Here is a 17,579-nt window from a genome sequence, read left to right on the forward strand (position 1 = left end):
GCCAGGACTAGGAATATGCTACATCTTATTGAGTTGTTCCTAAAGGAGTCACATAGTACACCACCCAAATATCATATGTTATTACTTATGCTGTTGTTAAACCTTTACAACCTGACAGTAAGGCCTAATTTCTAAAGATACTGTTCACTTAAGTCTCCATTTGCTTATGTCATCAAACGTGAATAAATTGAGAATTTGAACTAGAGACATCAGTACTACTGACTAGTGAGGGTTCTGTTAGGAGCTATCACGACTGCCGACTTCATATTCTCCTGGCCACACAGGACCTAGTTTTAACAGCCCGTTGCATGAGGGGTAAGAAATCAGCAGCCTGTGTTGAAGGCTGTCTACAGCCTTCTGTGTGCAAATGCTGAGCCCACCTGCCTGACCCCCAAGCTGGCTACTCTAAAATCAGAAACTGGGTCTGTTTACTTATGTAGTGGTTAAAAACTAGCTCCATTTTGAACTGAGTGTCAAACTAAGTTATGTGAAAAAAGAAAAACATTGGAGTCTCAGCCTAAGGATTATTAACCACAGGATGTCTGGACTACAACCCTAAGTCATGACCCTCAGCATTTGAGTCTCGATAGCAATCTAAAGGGAAGACTGATCCCAGAGCCACCTGGATCACTTCTCAAAATTGTTCTATACTGTATAATTGTTATTTTAAAATATTAGCCAGATGCCCATTCTGCTTCTGTAATCTCACTTATCCTTGCTTGCTCTAAAAAACAAGAACAGGATAATTCTCACATAGCAAAAATACCCCAGGAGTTGAGACAATTGAGGTTTGTGCCTTTAAAAACTCCATCAAGCCTTCCCCTTTTGTAGCAGCTCTCGGATAGTCAAAGAAGACGCTTGTGGCAATGTTACTATAAATAAACTTGCATTGTTTTTCAGTCTTTTAACTTAAAGGAAGTTTTGTCTGCTGGTCTCCCTCTGCAGCACGTGTCTGCTGGTCTCACTGAGGGTCACACATGGATGATGATGGGTCTCACTGAGGGTCACACATGGATGATGGGTCTCACTGAGGGTCACACATGGATGATGGGTCTCACTGAGGGTCACACATGGATGATGGGTCTCACTGAGGGTCACACATGGATGATGGGTCTCACTGAGGGTCATACATGGATGATGGGTCTCACTGAGGGTCACACATGGATGATGGGTCTCACTGAGGGTCACACATGGATGATGGGTCTCACTGAGGGTCACACATGGATGATGGACGCAAGGGCCAACTGTCCGAGGGTGACAAAGTAAGACTGCCATAAGTGATACTGGAGGACCAGTGGACTGCAGAGGAATAGAGAGACCCTAGAGGGCATGACTCTGCTGTGCTGAGGGATAATGGGCCCTGGGGCCTCGATTGCTTGTTTTGCAGGTGTCTGAAGAGTAACAACTTGTTTACTTCTCAGGAAGGCCAGTCCCTGTGGGTCTGGAGGGGAAAACCTTTTCAAAAAGAATACAATGAAACATTTAGTTAGAAGTCTCCCAAAGCCTGCTTAACAAACATCCTAGAAAACTGCTGAGAGGGTTTAAGAGTAAATGGATCCAAAGCATCATAATTAAATTTACCTTAATTTTACCAGTTGTAGTCAAAAGAAAAAATAAAACTTAGAGAAAATATAGTGGAGAGCTCTGCCTCTGTGGAGGGAATGAAAAGAGAGGGACCACAGAAGGTAGAATGGTCTGGTTTCCTTTTTCAGGTACTTGAGGCCCTCCTGTCTTCCCCATCCCCTGCCCCCACACCCTAGACCCCTCCCACCACACCTGCTCAGATAAACTTGCTGGTCTCCTCCCACAGACTCTCCAGAGTGGATCTACCCACACTGGACCAGAAGTTAGGCGTTGGGGATGTAACACCCTCATATGAGCCTTGTGCATGAGGATGCCACTGCCATCTCCAGCCATGGGAGTCCTGGCTTGCTTGCTAGTGCTATGCATAGTGGTTGGGACCAGAGCTGCCTCCCGACCTCCTAGCACAGAGCAGAGACTTGTGAGGAAACTACCAGGTATGGACTGACTCAATGTGCCTGGCTGCAGGGTGGGATACATGTGGGGTAATGATGGTGGCCGTCAGAAGCTTTGGGAATGGCAGATAGCCCCTGAGTGAGTAGGGGATGTCAGGTTGAGTAGCACCATGGGGAGCAGTGAGTTCGGTTCTTCTCCCAAATCTACAGATTGCTATGTGTCAGTGTATGAGTTATCTGGAGTCTCAGGATCACTACCCAAGTGTAAGGCACCCAATAGAATGGATCACTGTGACAGGGAGCCTCAGGCTTCTCAGCTTAAGCAGTCAGAGTGCCACTTGCTGGGTTTCCATGATTCCCATTGTTGACAAAAACTGCCTATTGTTGGTTTCTAGCTCCATTTTGAACTGAGGACAGTTCTTGCTCATCTTAAGCCAAAATGAAGGCTAGAGTTTGGGGGTAGGCAGGAGGACTCCAGCCAAAGCTCAGCTTTTGTCACCCAGTGTCTCACATGATATGGTGAGAGCTTCAGGTCTTCCACTCCTCTCTTTGCCGGTAGGTGTCTTGCGGGGTGCTCTTTCAGAGGCATACCTCTGTAGACCACACTCTGAGAGGTGAGGGGCACTTGTCCCAGGATCGCAGCTCAGCTACACAGACTGGCTGGCCAGCAAAGGCTGATGGGACACTGAATTCCATCAAACAGAGCCAGAGTCTGAGGCTTTACCTCCCCGAGGTAAATATGTGTACTGGCTCTTCCTAACCTCTGCCCCCTGCCCACGGTGCCTGGGTATGGTGTGGCAATGCAGGCCAATGGCCTGATGGTGCCGCACAGTACACGGTGAGCTGTTTCCCCACTGGAGCAGATGTCCCAACAGTCACTCCTTTAAACCTTGGCTTTTGTACCCTGGTGGCACAGCTCCGGCCTCCTCTCCTCCACCCAGTTGACGGCAGCTCAGCTCAGCCTCCCTCTCCTCCACCCAGTTGATGGCAGCTCAGCTCAGCCTCCCAGGAAGGTGCAAGTGGGGGCAAGCACCTCAAGTACCTTTCTAACTCAGCAGCTGGGGTCTCCTGGAACTTTTCCCTGTTTTTTCCTGAGACAGGGTTTTTCTCTAGCTGTGGAGCCTATCTTGAAGCTAGCTCTTTTAGATCAAGTTTGGCTTGAACTCACAAAAATTTGCCTGCCTCTTCCTCCCAAGTTCTGGGATTAAAGGCATGAGCTACCACTGCCTGGCCTGGAACTTTTTTTTGGTGAATGGAAGTGGACTGGAAGGTTGAGTGTGGATGCCATTCAGCTGGTATGACAGCAGTTGTCAGGAAATCAGCACTCTGAGCCTCGGCTTTCATATTAGTGCTTCCCCAGGAGCCAAATGGCCAGTGACAGGGACCATATCAATTTTAGGAGAAGATATTATTCCCTGTGTCTGTCAGTGATCTCAGGTCCAGAGGAAAGCATGGACCCTCTCTGTGCTCCAGGCAATGAAGGTGGATTGGTGGAAATGCAGCAGCCCTGCCCCACCCAGGGAGTTTACAGGCCAATAAACTTCATCCTATTCCTTAACTAGATGGGCCTGGCAATGAAAATACAAAGACATGGCTGACTCTCTCTGGGAACATAAATCACCAAGCAGGAGCTGGCTGGACCTAAGGGTTCTGGAGCAGGGCTAGGCCCCAACCACACTGGCCACCCCTGGTAGGCAGGGCAATCTGGGTTCTGGGTTCTCAGTAGGGGTAGAGAGCAGCCTGCAGTGGTTTTCCAGTTTCCTAATTAATTTTCTATTAATACAGTTTCTCATGTTATGGTAACCTCTGACCATCAAATTATTACCTGCATAACTCACAACACAAGCTCCTATAGGCCCTGTGACACTGGAATGGGATCACAGGGTTGGATTTGCTGTTGCTTGAGGCCCCCAAATTCCAGATATCTGGGCTGTGCTGGCTCCTAGTGGACAGAATGGGTGGATAGATCAAATGTCAGGTCAGCTGATTCAGGGCTATTTCCCTTCCCCACCTCATACATCCAGACATTTGCCTCTCCATCCTGTGGAATGCTGTGTCTTTCCCCAGGCACTCTCCTGATGAGAGTACTTGTGTGAATAGCTTTACCTTTTGTCTTGCCCAGACTAAATCACAACTGTTGCTTTTGGGTAATGGTTGCCCTGAGGCCACTGACTAGACAGTTCTTGGTCTTCTTTGGTGCCTCAGGAAGCTTCCAGCATTGGATTGCCTCCATAGGACATGGCAGTAGGAGAACTGGAGGTCAGGATAGAAGATCCTTTACTGTGAGGCCCACTCAGGGACAAACAAAATCTGCCTGGCTCCATGGGACACAAGCTTCATGGATACTTTTGAGGACAGTCTCTCCGGCTGTTGGAATCTTGGTGGGATGACTCTGGGATGGGCAGAACTGGTACTGGTTTAGTTTGAATGGACATTTGGGCATTGAATGTAGGCTATGCATCTGCAGAATGGCAAGTGACATGTTAACCAGTCCATCTGAATCTAAGGAAGGAGGTCTGACCAGCAGGATTACCTGCCCCTGTCCTGGATCCCGAGCCCATCTGTGCCTGTGATGGTCATTGTTAGGTCCTAGCAGGGAAATCTGGGTGTGATAACCAGCTGGTGGTGTGTCCCTAGGTGTGAGGCCTTTGGGTCTCCTCATGAGCTGGGCACCATCTGGGTAGGGGAGAGATGTATGGCTACCTGTGTCTAACCACCCAAGAACTCCAGTTTCTTAACTCTCAGGATGGGTGATTGTTCCACTGGACTTTGATTCTAGCTCCAATTGGCTCACATGCCCCCCCTGACTTCCCCTAGCCAAACCATGGTCCTCATTTGTGAAACGGGAACCCCAGGTGTAGGAGTTCAAAGCTTCAGACATTCCAGGCAGGTGCTGTGCCATAGAGCTGCCCCCACCCTTCTTGACATTTTCAGATCTTTCAGCTACTAGGAGTGCTGCTGTGTGTCAGGGCACACAGATGTGAGTCCATTCCACCTTGATTCGAGGTCAGAGAGTTGGGGCTTGTTTTGCTTTTTCAAAGTTGTTGACAAAAGTGACTACAAAACAAGTGGTCCTGCCCTAGAGTGGTTAATTGGTATTTTAAGTACAGAGGTGTATCAGCTTCATCTTGACCAAAGATCAGAGGTGCTCTGTTTATTTGTTTTGTGATGTTGATGAAGTCTGTTGCCTCCTCCTTTACCTCTTTGGAGTGGGGTATGAAAAGATATATGGAAAATAAAGGGGTGGCTCAGTATTCACTAAATTTCCCTCCTGATGCAGTTCTGTGTTTTATCTTTTATTTCTCTCTCATCTCTGTTTCTTCTTTGCTTAATAATTTTAATCATCACGCTCCTACCCTCGAATGTGTGAATCCAATCTAGGCTGGTCCTAAGCAGCTGTGTCTCTTCCATATCATCCCTGGAAGACAGCTTCCTCTTCCAGGACAGAGACAGAAACCTTAACACACACCACAAACAGAGTTGAGGTACTGACACCCCTGGGCTCTTACTAAAATAGACTGCCCACTCCTGGTTTGAACATTGTCTGGCAGAACCCCAAGCCCCAGGAGCATGCCCCTCACTTGCCTGCCATAGCTTTGCTAGTTTGCAAAGCAAAGTATGGGCCTTCAGCATGCTACTTTGAAGAATCTGTTTCACAGCTTTCCATTTCATCCACAGAGGCCCCAGGCCCTGAGCCTAACCAGCAAGCGCAAGTGGTCTTTGGCTGCGGGGACACCATGGAGCTGTTCTGCTCTGTGCCTAGAGGTGCCGGCACAGGCTGCACTGTCTGGTCTAGGGATGACACAGAGCTGATAGCTTCCCACCGCATCCTGGTGGGGCCCCAGAGGTTACAAGTGCTGAACATCTCCCATGACGATGCCGGGGTCTACAAGTGCCAGCAGCAGCTCACTCAGGATGTCCTGTGCCACTTCACTGTGCATGTGACAGGTAAGTCCTTGGTGGCTGGGGCTGACAACTGTGTTGAGCAGCTGCATAGCTAGGGAGGTCAGGGCAGTCCTAGGCAGCATGGTTCCAGTATCCCTGGCTCAAGAGTGTTGCTGGCTTAGTTCTCCACATCACAGGGGTTGCCCCCAATTCTGTGCTATTTGAATGAATGGCCTTGCAAAGGCAGGGAGCAGTGGTCCCTAAAGATGGAGAGCAGTGTACTCTCAAAATAGGGAGCAGCAGGTCTCTGGATGTAGGAGTGTCACAGGACCACTGCTTGCTTATAACTATTGCAGATGCTCCATCCTCAGGAGATGAAGAAGATGGTGAGAACGTGGCTGAAGACACAGGTAAGATCAGAGCCTAGGCATACTGAGCTGGTCAGGATCAGGCTGCTTCCTTCCTGTAGTCTTGTTGTTAAGGGGCACTGCTACAGGGAGACAGTGCCCCAGGGGCAGTGAGGAGGCAGGGCTACTCGGCAGGGATTTTGGTAAGTTCTGGTGGGAAGGAACATAAGTAAACCAGGCAAGGAGCTCAGGTTGCCACTGACGAGTACATAGATCCAGGGATTCATGTTGTCTGGGTTTCTTTCCTGCCTGGTTCCCACAATCGTTAAGTCCCAAAGAAATCAAACAGAGGTCTACATTAGTTAATAAATTGATTGGCCCATTAGCTCAGGCTTCTTATTAACTCAGAACTTATATTAGCCCATTATTCTTATCTGTGTTAGCCACATGGCTCAGTACCATTTACAGAGAGGCATTCACATCTTGCATCTTGTGGCAGGGCCAGGATGGCAGAAAGAGCTTTCCTCTTCCCAGAATTCTGTTCTCATTGACCCACCTCTACTTCCTGTCCAGTTGTTCTGCCTATACTTCCTTCCTGGCTACTGGCCAATCAGCATTTTATTAAAATACAAGTGACAGGGTAGAAACCATTGTCCCACAGCAGATTCACAGGACTAGTGGCTGTTGCTGCAGACCAGCAGGAGGGGAGCAGTGCCATGCTGAGGCATACATTGTAAAGGGGGCATCATAGATTTGGTGTGAGTATATGAGGGCACATGGCAGTGCCCATGGTATGGCCTAGAAACCATCGAGGGAGAGAGGAAGAGAGAGAGAGAGAGGTACCATCTGTAGTACTACGTGTACTATTATACTGCACCTGTATTGTGGAGCCTGCACTAAAGGACCATCCATGAGCCAGGCAAGGGCCTGAAGATTTAAACACACAAAGACACACAGAGCCATGGGTCATCCTTGAAACAAGAATGCCCCTTTTTTGTGTACCAGAACCACTTATATATGGCTCATTAACTGATAGCCATGCCCCAGGCAAACCCACCAGAAACCACTCTCCTGCCATCAGGAACTCCTGAGGGTCTCATGTTCAGAGCAACTACAAACACAGTAAAAACAAGTTGTTTTGCTCAGTCAGAGCAGCTGCAAGCATAACAAGTTGTTTACAGGAAATTCAGGGTCTGGGCAGAGAGAGAGAGAGAGAGAGAGAGAGAGAGAGAGAGAGAACATCATGGGTCCAGACATCGTATGTGGAGTGGTTATGACTTTGAGACTAGGCTGGTGTTAACTGAGTCCTCAGACCACCTAGAACCTTCTGGGGTAGAGTGGACAAGGGTCTGAGAGGAATCAGAGAGACAAACTTAATGGGAAAACAGGGTAATGAGTCTTATGAGTGTGTGCGGGTGAAGAGAGCAGGTATAGGGACTTGTTTGAGGTTTCACAACCCTCATAAAAATGGACTTAGATTCTAGGACTGAAGCCAAAAAAAGGTAGTAGTCCTGAGAAGTGGGTCAGTTTCTCATTCTCCCTTTCAACTTTGGCTATCAGGTTGTTCAGAGCAGAATTTCTAACCCAGTTGGTCTCTAGCTTCTGCCCCAACAATTACCAATGTGTTTGTAATTTCCTGTTTTCTTCTGTCATCCTGGACTTCCCAGGTTGTATTTAGTGTTTTTGCACCATAAACACTTAGGTAAAGTGCCTGAAGGGTCACTTTCTTGACCTTACCTGGCATTGGGCACCATTAAGTTGCTGTAGTCTCCCATTGTGGCACTCTTCTCTCAAGCCTACTGGCCAAATTTGGAGCCTGGAGGGGCAATTCGGAGCTAGGAGGGACACCTCTCCAGTGTCTGCACACTTTTCTCCTATTTCACATGTCAGTTCCTCCTCCCAGAGATGCATAGGGCCCTCTGATTGAGTCACTGTGGAAGACCCTGCCCCGGCCTTTGTTCTCTGTTTTGGAAATTTGTTGCCTGCCTCAGCTTCCTCATGAGTCCAAACATATGGCATCCTGTTGCTGGTTGTTTTTGTTCTACTCTTTGGGAGCCCAGCGCCCAGCTCCCAAATAAACACATGGACACATACTACTTACGATTGTATGACCTTGACGTGGCTTATTTCTAGCCAACTTTTCTTAACTTACATTATCCCATCTACACTTTGCTTCTGGGGTTTTATCTTTCTCTATTCTCTATACCTTTCTTTACTTCTTACTTTGTGGCTGACTGTGTAGCTGGGTGACTGGGTCTTTGCATCCTCCTCTTTCTTTTCTTGTTCCTTCTTAAACTTTCTCCTTCTCTTTCTCCTCTCTGCCTGTGAGCCTGCCTATTTCCCTCTCTTGCCCTGCTATTGGTCATTTAGCTCTTTATTAGACCAGACAGAGTAACACAGCTTCACCAAGTTAAGCAAATACAACATAAAAGAGTGAAATACATCTTTACATCATGAAACAATTGTTCCACAACATATAAAGATGTAACACATCTTAAATTGATAGTCCACCACAGCATCCTCCACCCAACCAAGAGGAAGGAGGGAACTCAGTGGAGGAGAAGCATGACCTGAAGGGTACCTGCCTTCACTGGGCACTATACAGGCTGACTCAGGTTTGGTGTACTGGTGGAATGACCTGGCCTAGTTGCCTCCCAGGATCTACATCCTACTGGGTTCTACTTCCTGGGTCCCTACACCTGTGAGCCTGCCTCAGATGGAGAGAAGAGAATAGCCCAAGACTGAGAGTGGGACAGCTGTGGATGCAGTGTTCAGACAAAGCAAAGGAGTCTCAATACAGATGAGGGATGAGGCTTGAGGGTGTGCTGGTAGGGGAGCTTTGTAAGGGTGTACTGATCGTGCTGTTATGAGCATTTCTGCCATCAGGGGCCCCTTACTGGACTCGGCCAGACCGTATGGATATGAAACTGCTGGCTGTGCCAGCCACCAGCACGGTACGCTTCCACTGTGCAGCTGCTGGCAACCCCACCCCCTCCATCTCCTGGCTGAAGAATGGCAAGGAATTCCGAGGGGAGCATCGCATGGGGGGCATCAAGGTAAGTCTGGGAAAGGGGCACAGATAGGTAGGGCCTGGATACAGAGGGTATAGCCCATATCATTTGTCATAGACCAGCCTCGACAAAAATACCTCTTGCCAGGGTAGGGGCATGAGATTTTAGAAATAGAAGTAAAGTGAAAAGTAATAAAACTGAAACCATAGAAAAGTACCAGGAGGGCATTCCAGTGAATACTGAAATTTTCCCTGTTTAGTTTTCCTTATATGTTTATATCCAAATACAAAAGGAGAAAAAGGCAACAAAAGTCTTCCTTAACTTGATACAAACTACAGGTACAACAGTTAATTACTTTAACACTTTGAGGTATCAAGTCATTAGCTTTTTGTTGTTTAAGTAGAGAAGCCACTCTAAACCAAGTATCCTGAAAGCAGTCACTTCCTAGGTAACCTTATATTACAAAAGAAAGAGCAGAAGTATGTTTGCATAGCCCAACTATCTGTCAGGATGAAAACAGGCTCACATTTTTGGGCATCCACAGTCACTCACCTACTAACTTTACCTGCAGCTTAGGCACCGGCACTGGAGCCTGGTCATGGAAAGTGTGGTGCCTTCTGATAGTGGCTACTATACCTGCGTGGTTCAGAACAAGTTTGGGAGCATCCAGCAGACTTACACACTGGATGTACTGGGTAAGAGCCAGGCTGGGTGACTAAAGCAGGTCAGCCTCAGGCCATTGGACCCACTGCACCGACTGTCTGTGTCTTACAGAGCGCTTCCCACATCGGCCCATTTTGCAGGCTGGGCTGCCAGAAAACCAGACAGCCACCCTAGGAAGTGATGTAGAGTTCCACTGCAAGGTGTACAGTGATGGCCAACCACACATCCAGTGGCTGAAGCATGTTGAGGTGAATGGCAGCAAGACAGGTCCGGATGGCAAGCCCTATGTCATCGTACTCAAGGTGGGCTCTGTTGTTGGCAGCTGGTTGGGTGGATGGGTTAGCTGGAAGTGCCTTGCCCTGGTCCTTAAGTCCCTCTTCGGCTGAGGAATACCTTGGGACTGGGACCCACGTGTTGGGGTTTCTGGGAAGGGGCACCTGAGTCTCAGAACTGATCACCTGTTCTGAGCTCCAGGCAGGCTCTGTGTTACTTGTGCCCTCCCATAGGACTTGTTTCCCTGTTTGCTCTGAGGCTTGGGCCTACAGAAGGCTTCTCTGGGCGATAGCTGTGGTGGCTCAGGGGGATGTCTGCTGTACTAGTACCCTCTGACATCAGAGTACTGGCTGTCCACTCTCCAGCTGCCTTCACTGTAGCTCTAGCCCCACCCTGCCTTGACGGACTCTTCCTGCCTCCCTCTGCCTGTAGCTTTGCTTCATAGCCTCAGGTGGGGGCCACGAGAGAGAGAGTTTGGGCTTTGCAACACAGGAAAGAGAGACTTGGAGGTCTGATGGAGAGAAGAACAGGTCTTGGCAGGAGTTGGTATCCTGGCTGTTGAGAGAGACCACTAGGGCCATGTCCAGTGTAGCTCCCACTGTGGGTGTGTGGTTTCGTGAGCACAGGCTGATGTGATATGACCCTTGGGATGAAGATTTGAAGAGTATGGGTTCCCTTTCTCTCTCTCTCTCTCTCTCTCTCTCTCTCTCTCTCTCTCTCTCTGTGTGTGTGTGTGTGTGTATGTTTTCTCTCTTTGTCTGTGTTTTTCTGTGTGTGTGTGCTCTCTTTCTCTCTCTGTGTGTGTTTCTCTCTCTTTGTCTGTGTGTTTCTCTCTCCTGTGTGTTTCTCTCTCTGTGTGTGTGTGTGTGTGTGTGTGTGTGTGTGTGTGTGTGTGTGTAGGGAGAGTGGACATGAAGGAGGCCAGTCTTTGAAACCACTCCCACCACTGCCATTATGTGCCTTGCTTCAGGCAGCTTTCCAGTGCTTCCTCCCCCAACCCATTCTTTGGCATCTCCCTTGCCCTGTCTTGTCCTCATTGTCTTCTAGAGATATCCTGGATCAGTGACAATCTGAAGGCAGATGCACACCTTTATCTTTCAGTGTGTCAGAATGGGATGGGGCAAGTACATTTGTTGAGCCATCAATTTCATGAGCATGGCTGAGAAGGCATTTTGGTGGTATGTTCACAGTCCTCAAGTAGGTGATAACTGACCCACCTCTGACTCATCTTCTGTTTCTGATGCCTTGATAATACTGGTAGCTCCCAGCCAGCACTGACTTCCTACCTCCTTCAAAGCCCCTCAGGTCTGTGCTGTTCTCTTGCTTAGAAGTTTTCAGAACCCTGTGCTGCTTCAGAACATCGACTTCCCACCATTCTCTGGCTGACACTGATTTCCTCTGGTTTTCTCTCCATACATCTGTCTGCCCATCTTTTTTTCTGTACTATCTCTGCATGTTGCTTCTTTGTGGCACCATGCTGCCCAAGTGCCCGATGCTTACCTTGGGACAGGGAACTATCCACCAATAGAGGGACTGGTTTCAGGCTCCGTGCCTTGGTTCAGGATGTAGAGGGTATCCATTGCAGTGGTAGAGCTGTAGCTGTCAAGGTGGTAGCAGAGGTGGCATTTTCCTTGAAGCCTGTCTGATCATCTCCGTGTGGCCTGTGCTGTGGTACCCAAAGGGATGTGCTGGTGCTTGCCTGTTGATTTCTGTTCTCTCTTTGTAGACATCAGGCATTAACACAAGCAACAAGGAGCTAGAAGTTCTGTCTTTGCGCAATATCACCTTTGAGGACTCAGGGGAGTACACCTGTCTGGCAGGCAATTATTTTGGATTTTCCCATCACTCTGCATGGCTGGAGGTATTGCCAGGTATTTGTTGCTGCTGCTGCTGCTGGTGGTGCTGGTGCTGGTGCTGTTGCTCCATCTGTCCTCTTATGGTGCTAGCTCAGAACATAACAAAGCCGCCAGGGACAGGGACAGCAGGGGTGCACTTATGACTTACTGCAGTCCATCCTGTGGTAATCACCCTGGCCTTGTGCTTGGTATGGGAGTGTCACCCTGCCTTGTCTTGATCTTGCAAAGGCCTCCCCCACAATCCTCTAGTTGGATTTCCACAGTCTAGCCTTGAGGCTCTGGGATCTCCTGGGAGCCTTGGTGGTGGTGTGGATGCTTCTGGCTCTGCCAGGCTTCTCTCCTGAGTCTGGTCCCTGCTGACTCATAGATGTTTTGGACTACCAATATGAGTTGGGGATGTAGGTCACCAAACTCTGAGTATCCCAGTAGCTTTGCTCTCCAACAGGTACCTAGAGCTCAGGGCAATGGGAAGTCCCACAAGGCTGGATGAGGCCCCAACATTTATGTCTTTGCAGCTGAGAGAGAGCTGGCAGAGAGCAGTGCGGCTGGCATGTCATCTGCAGGCACCATCAGCTTCTGGGTGGGCTTCTCCATCTTAATCTTGACTGCAACTGTGACACTCTGCTACCTGCGTAGAGTCTCGAGAGAGAACCTGAGGTCTCCCAATGTTGACAATAGCTTCTGCTTCACACCTGAGCAACAGGTAACTGAAAGTAGATACCAAGTTTTGATCTCTCTGTTGTACCTTGAACCTCCTAAAGTCCCAGCAGTACCTGAGGCCTGCTTGGTACTCATTTCTCTGCAGTCAGATGAGCTGACCCTTCCCTATTCCTATTCTCCACATGGATCCCACATTACTCAAAACAACTTTGAGTCTTCAGTAACCACTGTTTGAGCATCCCTCTTCTTGGCCCTACATACTGCCTCACATGGACTTGACCTTGCTACTCCTGGAAGTTACACCACCTCAACCTTTCCCAATGCCCAGCATCCATTGTCTGGCACCAACCTATCCCCAATGATCCAAGCAGGTGACCTCCATGAACTCTGATATACCCTTGGTCCACATCGTCCACCCAGTTTCAAGAGAACATACTGTAACGGCCAGTATTTCTGAGCTTGAGCTGCCAGCCGACCCAAAGTGGGAAATATCTAGAACTCGGTCAGTGCTGGTGGGGTTTTATGTATACTTGGAGGAGGTTCTGTGGCTGGGGGCTAGATGGCTACCAGGCAGAGGTCTGTTGGAGGTGGGGTCCAGGGTGAGACTCGGGTTACTCTGTCTTCATGAGCAAGAGCCCAATTGCCAGCTATGGATGCAGTGGCAGAGGGCCATGAGGGCTGGGGGTCCTGGGCACATACTCACTGCCTCTGCTTCTTCGGACAGGCTGACACTTGGTAATTCTCTAGGAGAAGGCTGCTTTGGCCAGGTTTTTATGGCAGAGGCTGTTGGCTTTAACATGGACAACACTGTCAAGCCTGTCACTGTGGCTGTGAAAATGCTGAAAGGTGAGGAGGGAGAGAAGTAGCACAGGGCAGTGGGGGCTGCAGGACCACCACCTGACAGTCCCACTTTCAACACAGATGATGCCAATGACCAGGACTTGTTGGACCTGGTGTCTGAGATGGAGATGATGAAAGCTATTGGCAAGCACAAGAACATTATCAACCTGCTGGGGGCCTGCACACAGGGTGGTAAGTACAGCAGGTGGGTGGACAGTTAGATTGGGACCCCTGAGTCACACAACATCTCCGAGGTATCTGTGCTTCCAGGGCCATTGTATGTGCTGATGGAGTATGCCGCCAAGGGTAACCTCTGGGAGCTCCTGCGGGCACAAAGGCCCCTAAGCATGGAATACTATGGTGCCTCCAGGCTGCCAGAAAAACAGCTTAGCCGCAAAGATCTAGTGTCCTATGCCTATCAGGTGGCCCGAGGTATGGAGTACCTGGCTTCTCAGAAGGTGAGCAGAGCTGGGGCACAGGCGAGGTAGAGTCTTTCTGAGTGGAAGAGTGGATGTCAAGCTTGCTTAGGCTAGGGAGGTGTCAGTTTAGCACAGGTTCCTTTCCTGCCTCCTCAGTGTATTCACAGAGACTTGGCTGCCAGAAACGTGTTGGTGACTGAGGACAATGTGATGAAGATTGCAGATTTTGGCCTGGCCCATGATGTGCACAATCTGGAATGCTACAAGAAGACCACAGATGTGAGCCCCATTTCAGGGTGGTTGGGGTGCTCTGCTCCACCAGGGGACACCTGACAGCCAACAACTCTCCCTCTGCCTAGGGCCGGCTACCTGTGAAGTGGATGGCACCAGAGTCCCTGTTTGACGGAGTCTACACCCACCAGAGTGATGTGTATGTGTCCTAACATAGGATGGGGATAGCAAGACCCAAGTCACACCTATCACAGCCTTTAGGCTGTATTCTGTCTCATTTGAGACAACAGCATAGCCCTGCCATGCCTCTCATCCACACACCCCTCCTTGCCCATTGGTAACCTGTCCTGTTGTAAAACTGTTAACAGGCCTCTGCCCTCACTTCCATACAGGTGGTCCTTTGGAGTCCTGCTCTGGGAGATCTTTACACTGGGGGGCACACCATATCCTGGCATCCCAGTGGAAGAGCTTTTCAAACTATTGAAAGATGGCTACCGCATGCACAAGCCTGCCAACTGCACACATGACCTGTGAGCAAAGCATTCCTTACGCACTCCTCTAACTAGTCCCTGGGAGTGGCTGGTTTCCTACCAGGGCTCCTGATAGGAGGCTGGTAGCCTTGGGTGAGGCAGGGATGGACAACAGGCCAAGAAACCACAGTCATATTTGCCACAGGTATGGGATCATGCGGGAATGTTGGCATGCAGTGCCTTCACAGAGGCCCACCTTCAAGCTTCTGGTAGAGAGTTTAGATGGCATCCTCACTGTGACATCAACCCACGTAAGTACCACTCAGTCCTGCCCTCTCTGCCTTCTTTGATTCCTGGGCGGGCTGCTCCTCCAAGTTCCAGTAATGGGGTTGGCCTTCAAGGGCCAGCCTGAACATAGATGGCCATGGGATCAAGGGGATGCATACTAACATAGTCCTATGACCTTTTCTACCAACAGGTATACCTGGACCTATCAGTGCCTTTTGAGCAGAGCTTGCCAGGTGATGAGGATACCAGGAGCCCCAGTTCCTTAGAGATAACTGTTCACCCACAACCTGCTACCCCCAACCCAACCCAGGAATTGGAGGCCTCAGACATGAGGGGCCAAGAATCCCATAGACCAAGCCCCAGTTAATGTTTATGTATATAAAATGTATGGAGTCTTTACAAGTTGTATTTGCTGTAGGGTTAACAGTTCTTATGTGACACTTCCTCGTTTTATAGCATTGACTATTATGTTTCAAACCTAGTAAGAAAAAGCAGTGAACTTACTCTTGTTATTTTTTTGTACTATTACTGAGCCCTTGACTTTGGTGGCTGTCTCTTGCCTATAAGCTAGCAGTGCCAGTACAGTGTCTCAGGGTAACTTTTCTTGGATCCCAGCATGTGGTTTGTCAGCCCACATTGGCAGAAGTAGTTTTGTTAATGCAAACAACTTACTTTCCAAAAAATAAAGAGATAACCAGTTCTGATTCACACCTGTGCCACTTACCTTCCATTCTGGCATCTGTACAGCCACATCCTCACTCTCTGTGGGGACTGGTTATGAGATTTGTCTCTGTTGGGGTAGAGATAATAACTGGTGAGGAATCTTAGCTGGTCCCTAGTACAAAGTGCTGGACTCAGGCCCTAGGAGGACTAATTATCTTACCTTTTCCTTCCCAGTGTGAGGGCAGCTGGGCTTGGACATGCTTGTCTGTGACCCAAACTACCTCTCAGAACATCAGGGTTACCAGTTTAGAGGTTCCAAAGAGAGGATTTAAGAGAGTTAGTGTCCATAGGAGGGTACCATGGGGGTGTGAAGGACGTACTCTGGGACTGCCTTGCCAGAGGAGGGATCCTATGAGGACACAGGATGCTCAGATATATGTAGTAACTTCTGTGGGAAGGAAAGTAGGCAAAATCCCTGGTTTAAACAGTATACACTGATAGGGAATGCCTTTAATCCCAACACTTGGTCTGTGAGACCAGTCTGGTCTACACAACAAGTTCTAGGACAGCCAGATCTATGTAGGGAAGAAGCTGTAGGTCTGGATGTTTGTTGGTTCCCCCACAGCAACCAAACAAGGGGCACCAGACAGCTTCATACCAAGGACTCAGAGCCATGAAGATACCTGGTGACAGTGAACAGGCAGGAGGAAGTAGTTAAAGAGCCTGAGCCTCCTACTCAAATCTCCCAAGTCCTATTGATGTTAGGTTCCTTCTACTGTGTCTAGTTTCCTCTGGTGGAGAGGAGTTTCTCTACCCAGATGCCTTGCCTTTTGGACATGGGTTGTGATAACCATAGTCGATTTTCTTGTTTGCTCTGAGTAGTACTGAGAATAGGCTGGTTCCCAGTCTGACACTCCTGTTTACTAACATTGGCCTGTGGCTGGCCATCATCCTGGGCTGGCTATGGAGGCTCAACTGGTTGTGTCTATCTAACCCTCAGTGATTAAAGTACCTACTGTAGCAATTTGCCAAAAAGGCAATCTATAATCTGTGGGGATGTGGCATTTTCCTGCTACCTAGGACTGCCTTGTCTTCCACATATAACTTTGTACAAGGATCCCCAGTTGTTGTGATTTAGCTGCCCTCACTCCCCCTCCCCCTGACCCACAGGGGAACTTCGTTGTGGTCTGTAATTGACAAGGATGTTTGTGTTCTTTCTGGCCGGTGGGTCTCCACAGAAGGAGTAGAGGTATAAAAAGTTGCTGGGCAAAATAAAGGTTGCTGTTCTTGCACCTGAAAAGAAGCCTCTGTGTCTCAATCCCGGCACCCCCCCCCACACCAGTCTTGGCTATCCAGGCTGCACTGAGATCTAGAAAGTGGGGATTCATGATCGGGGGTCCTCAGTCCGAGGAGCGTATTGGGGAAGGTGAAGTGTTTTTATTTTTCATCCCAAGAGATAACTCTGAGGAACATCCCCCAAGAGATAAGCAAGTATAAAGAGGCAGGAGGGTGAATTGAAAGGCCTCAAAAAATAACTGAAACTCTTAAAGCAACAAGGCACGGAAGTAACAAGGAAGACAGCCAAAGATTTTGTACAGGAGGGGGTTTAAATGTTCCAGACTGGGAACAAACCAAGTCAGATTAAAAGGAGTATGTGTGTCTTCATCCCCAGAGATGCTCTGAGGGATGCCCTCTGATTGGCCAGTAGGAAAGAAATAAAGAGGAGGCAGGAGGGTGAATTGAGGGCCTCAAAAGATAGAATGTGTAGAGATATATGTTATTGTGTTGATTGTGTTGTCTTTTGTGTTCTGGACTGGAGAAAGACATTTGTTTCTGGGAACTGCTAAGAAAGGTATTTTGACTTTAAAATACAGGCCTAAGGATTTGATGCTTTGGAAAAGAGGTTCTGCTTTTGTCTCCACAGAGGATGAGAACCTGTGGATTCATTGCACACTTATGTGGTTTAAATCACGGAGAACCCCTGAAATGTTGATGTA

At 48.7% G+C, this 17,579-nt stretch overlaps 1 protein-coding gene across 1 annotated transcript; it reads left to right on the top strand.

Annotated features, from left to right (window-relative positions):
- The first annotated feature begins 5,665 nt into the window (after positions 1–5,665).
- Positions 5,666–15,251, top strand: LOC121445397 (fibroblast growth factor receptor 3-like). The gene is given in 17 exon segments (XM_041647535.1): positions 5,666–5,924; positions 6,218–6,271; positions 9,080–9,264; positions 9,791–9,914; positions 9,994–10,184; positions 11,882–12,026; positions 12,527–12,714; positions 13,040–13,173; positions 13,396–13,517; positions 13,593–13,703; positions 13,782–13,969; positions 14,087–14,209; positions 14,290–14,360; positions 14,554–14,691; positions 14,837–14,942; positions 15,110–15,189; positions 15,191–15,251. Coding segments are annotated over 17 exon segments (2,232 nt in total). The 5' UTR covers positions 5,666–5,713.
- The last annotated feature ends 2,328 nt before the right edge of the window (positions 15,252–17,579 follow it).

This window comes from Microtus oregoni, unplaced genomic scaffold (genome assembly GCF_018167655.1).
Source record: "Microtus oregoni isolate MIOR12 unplaced genomic scaffold, Mior012 000184F_ref0000333, whole genome shotgun sequence".
Taxonomy (NCBI): domain Eukaryota; kingdom Metazoa; phylum Chordata; class Mammalia; order Rodentia; family Cricetidae; genus Microtus; species Microtus oregoni.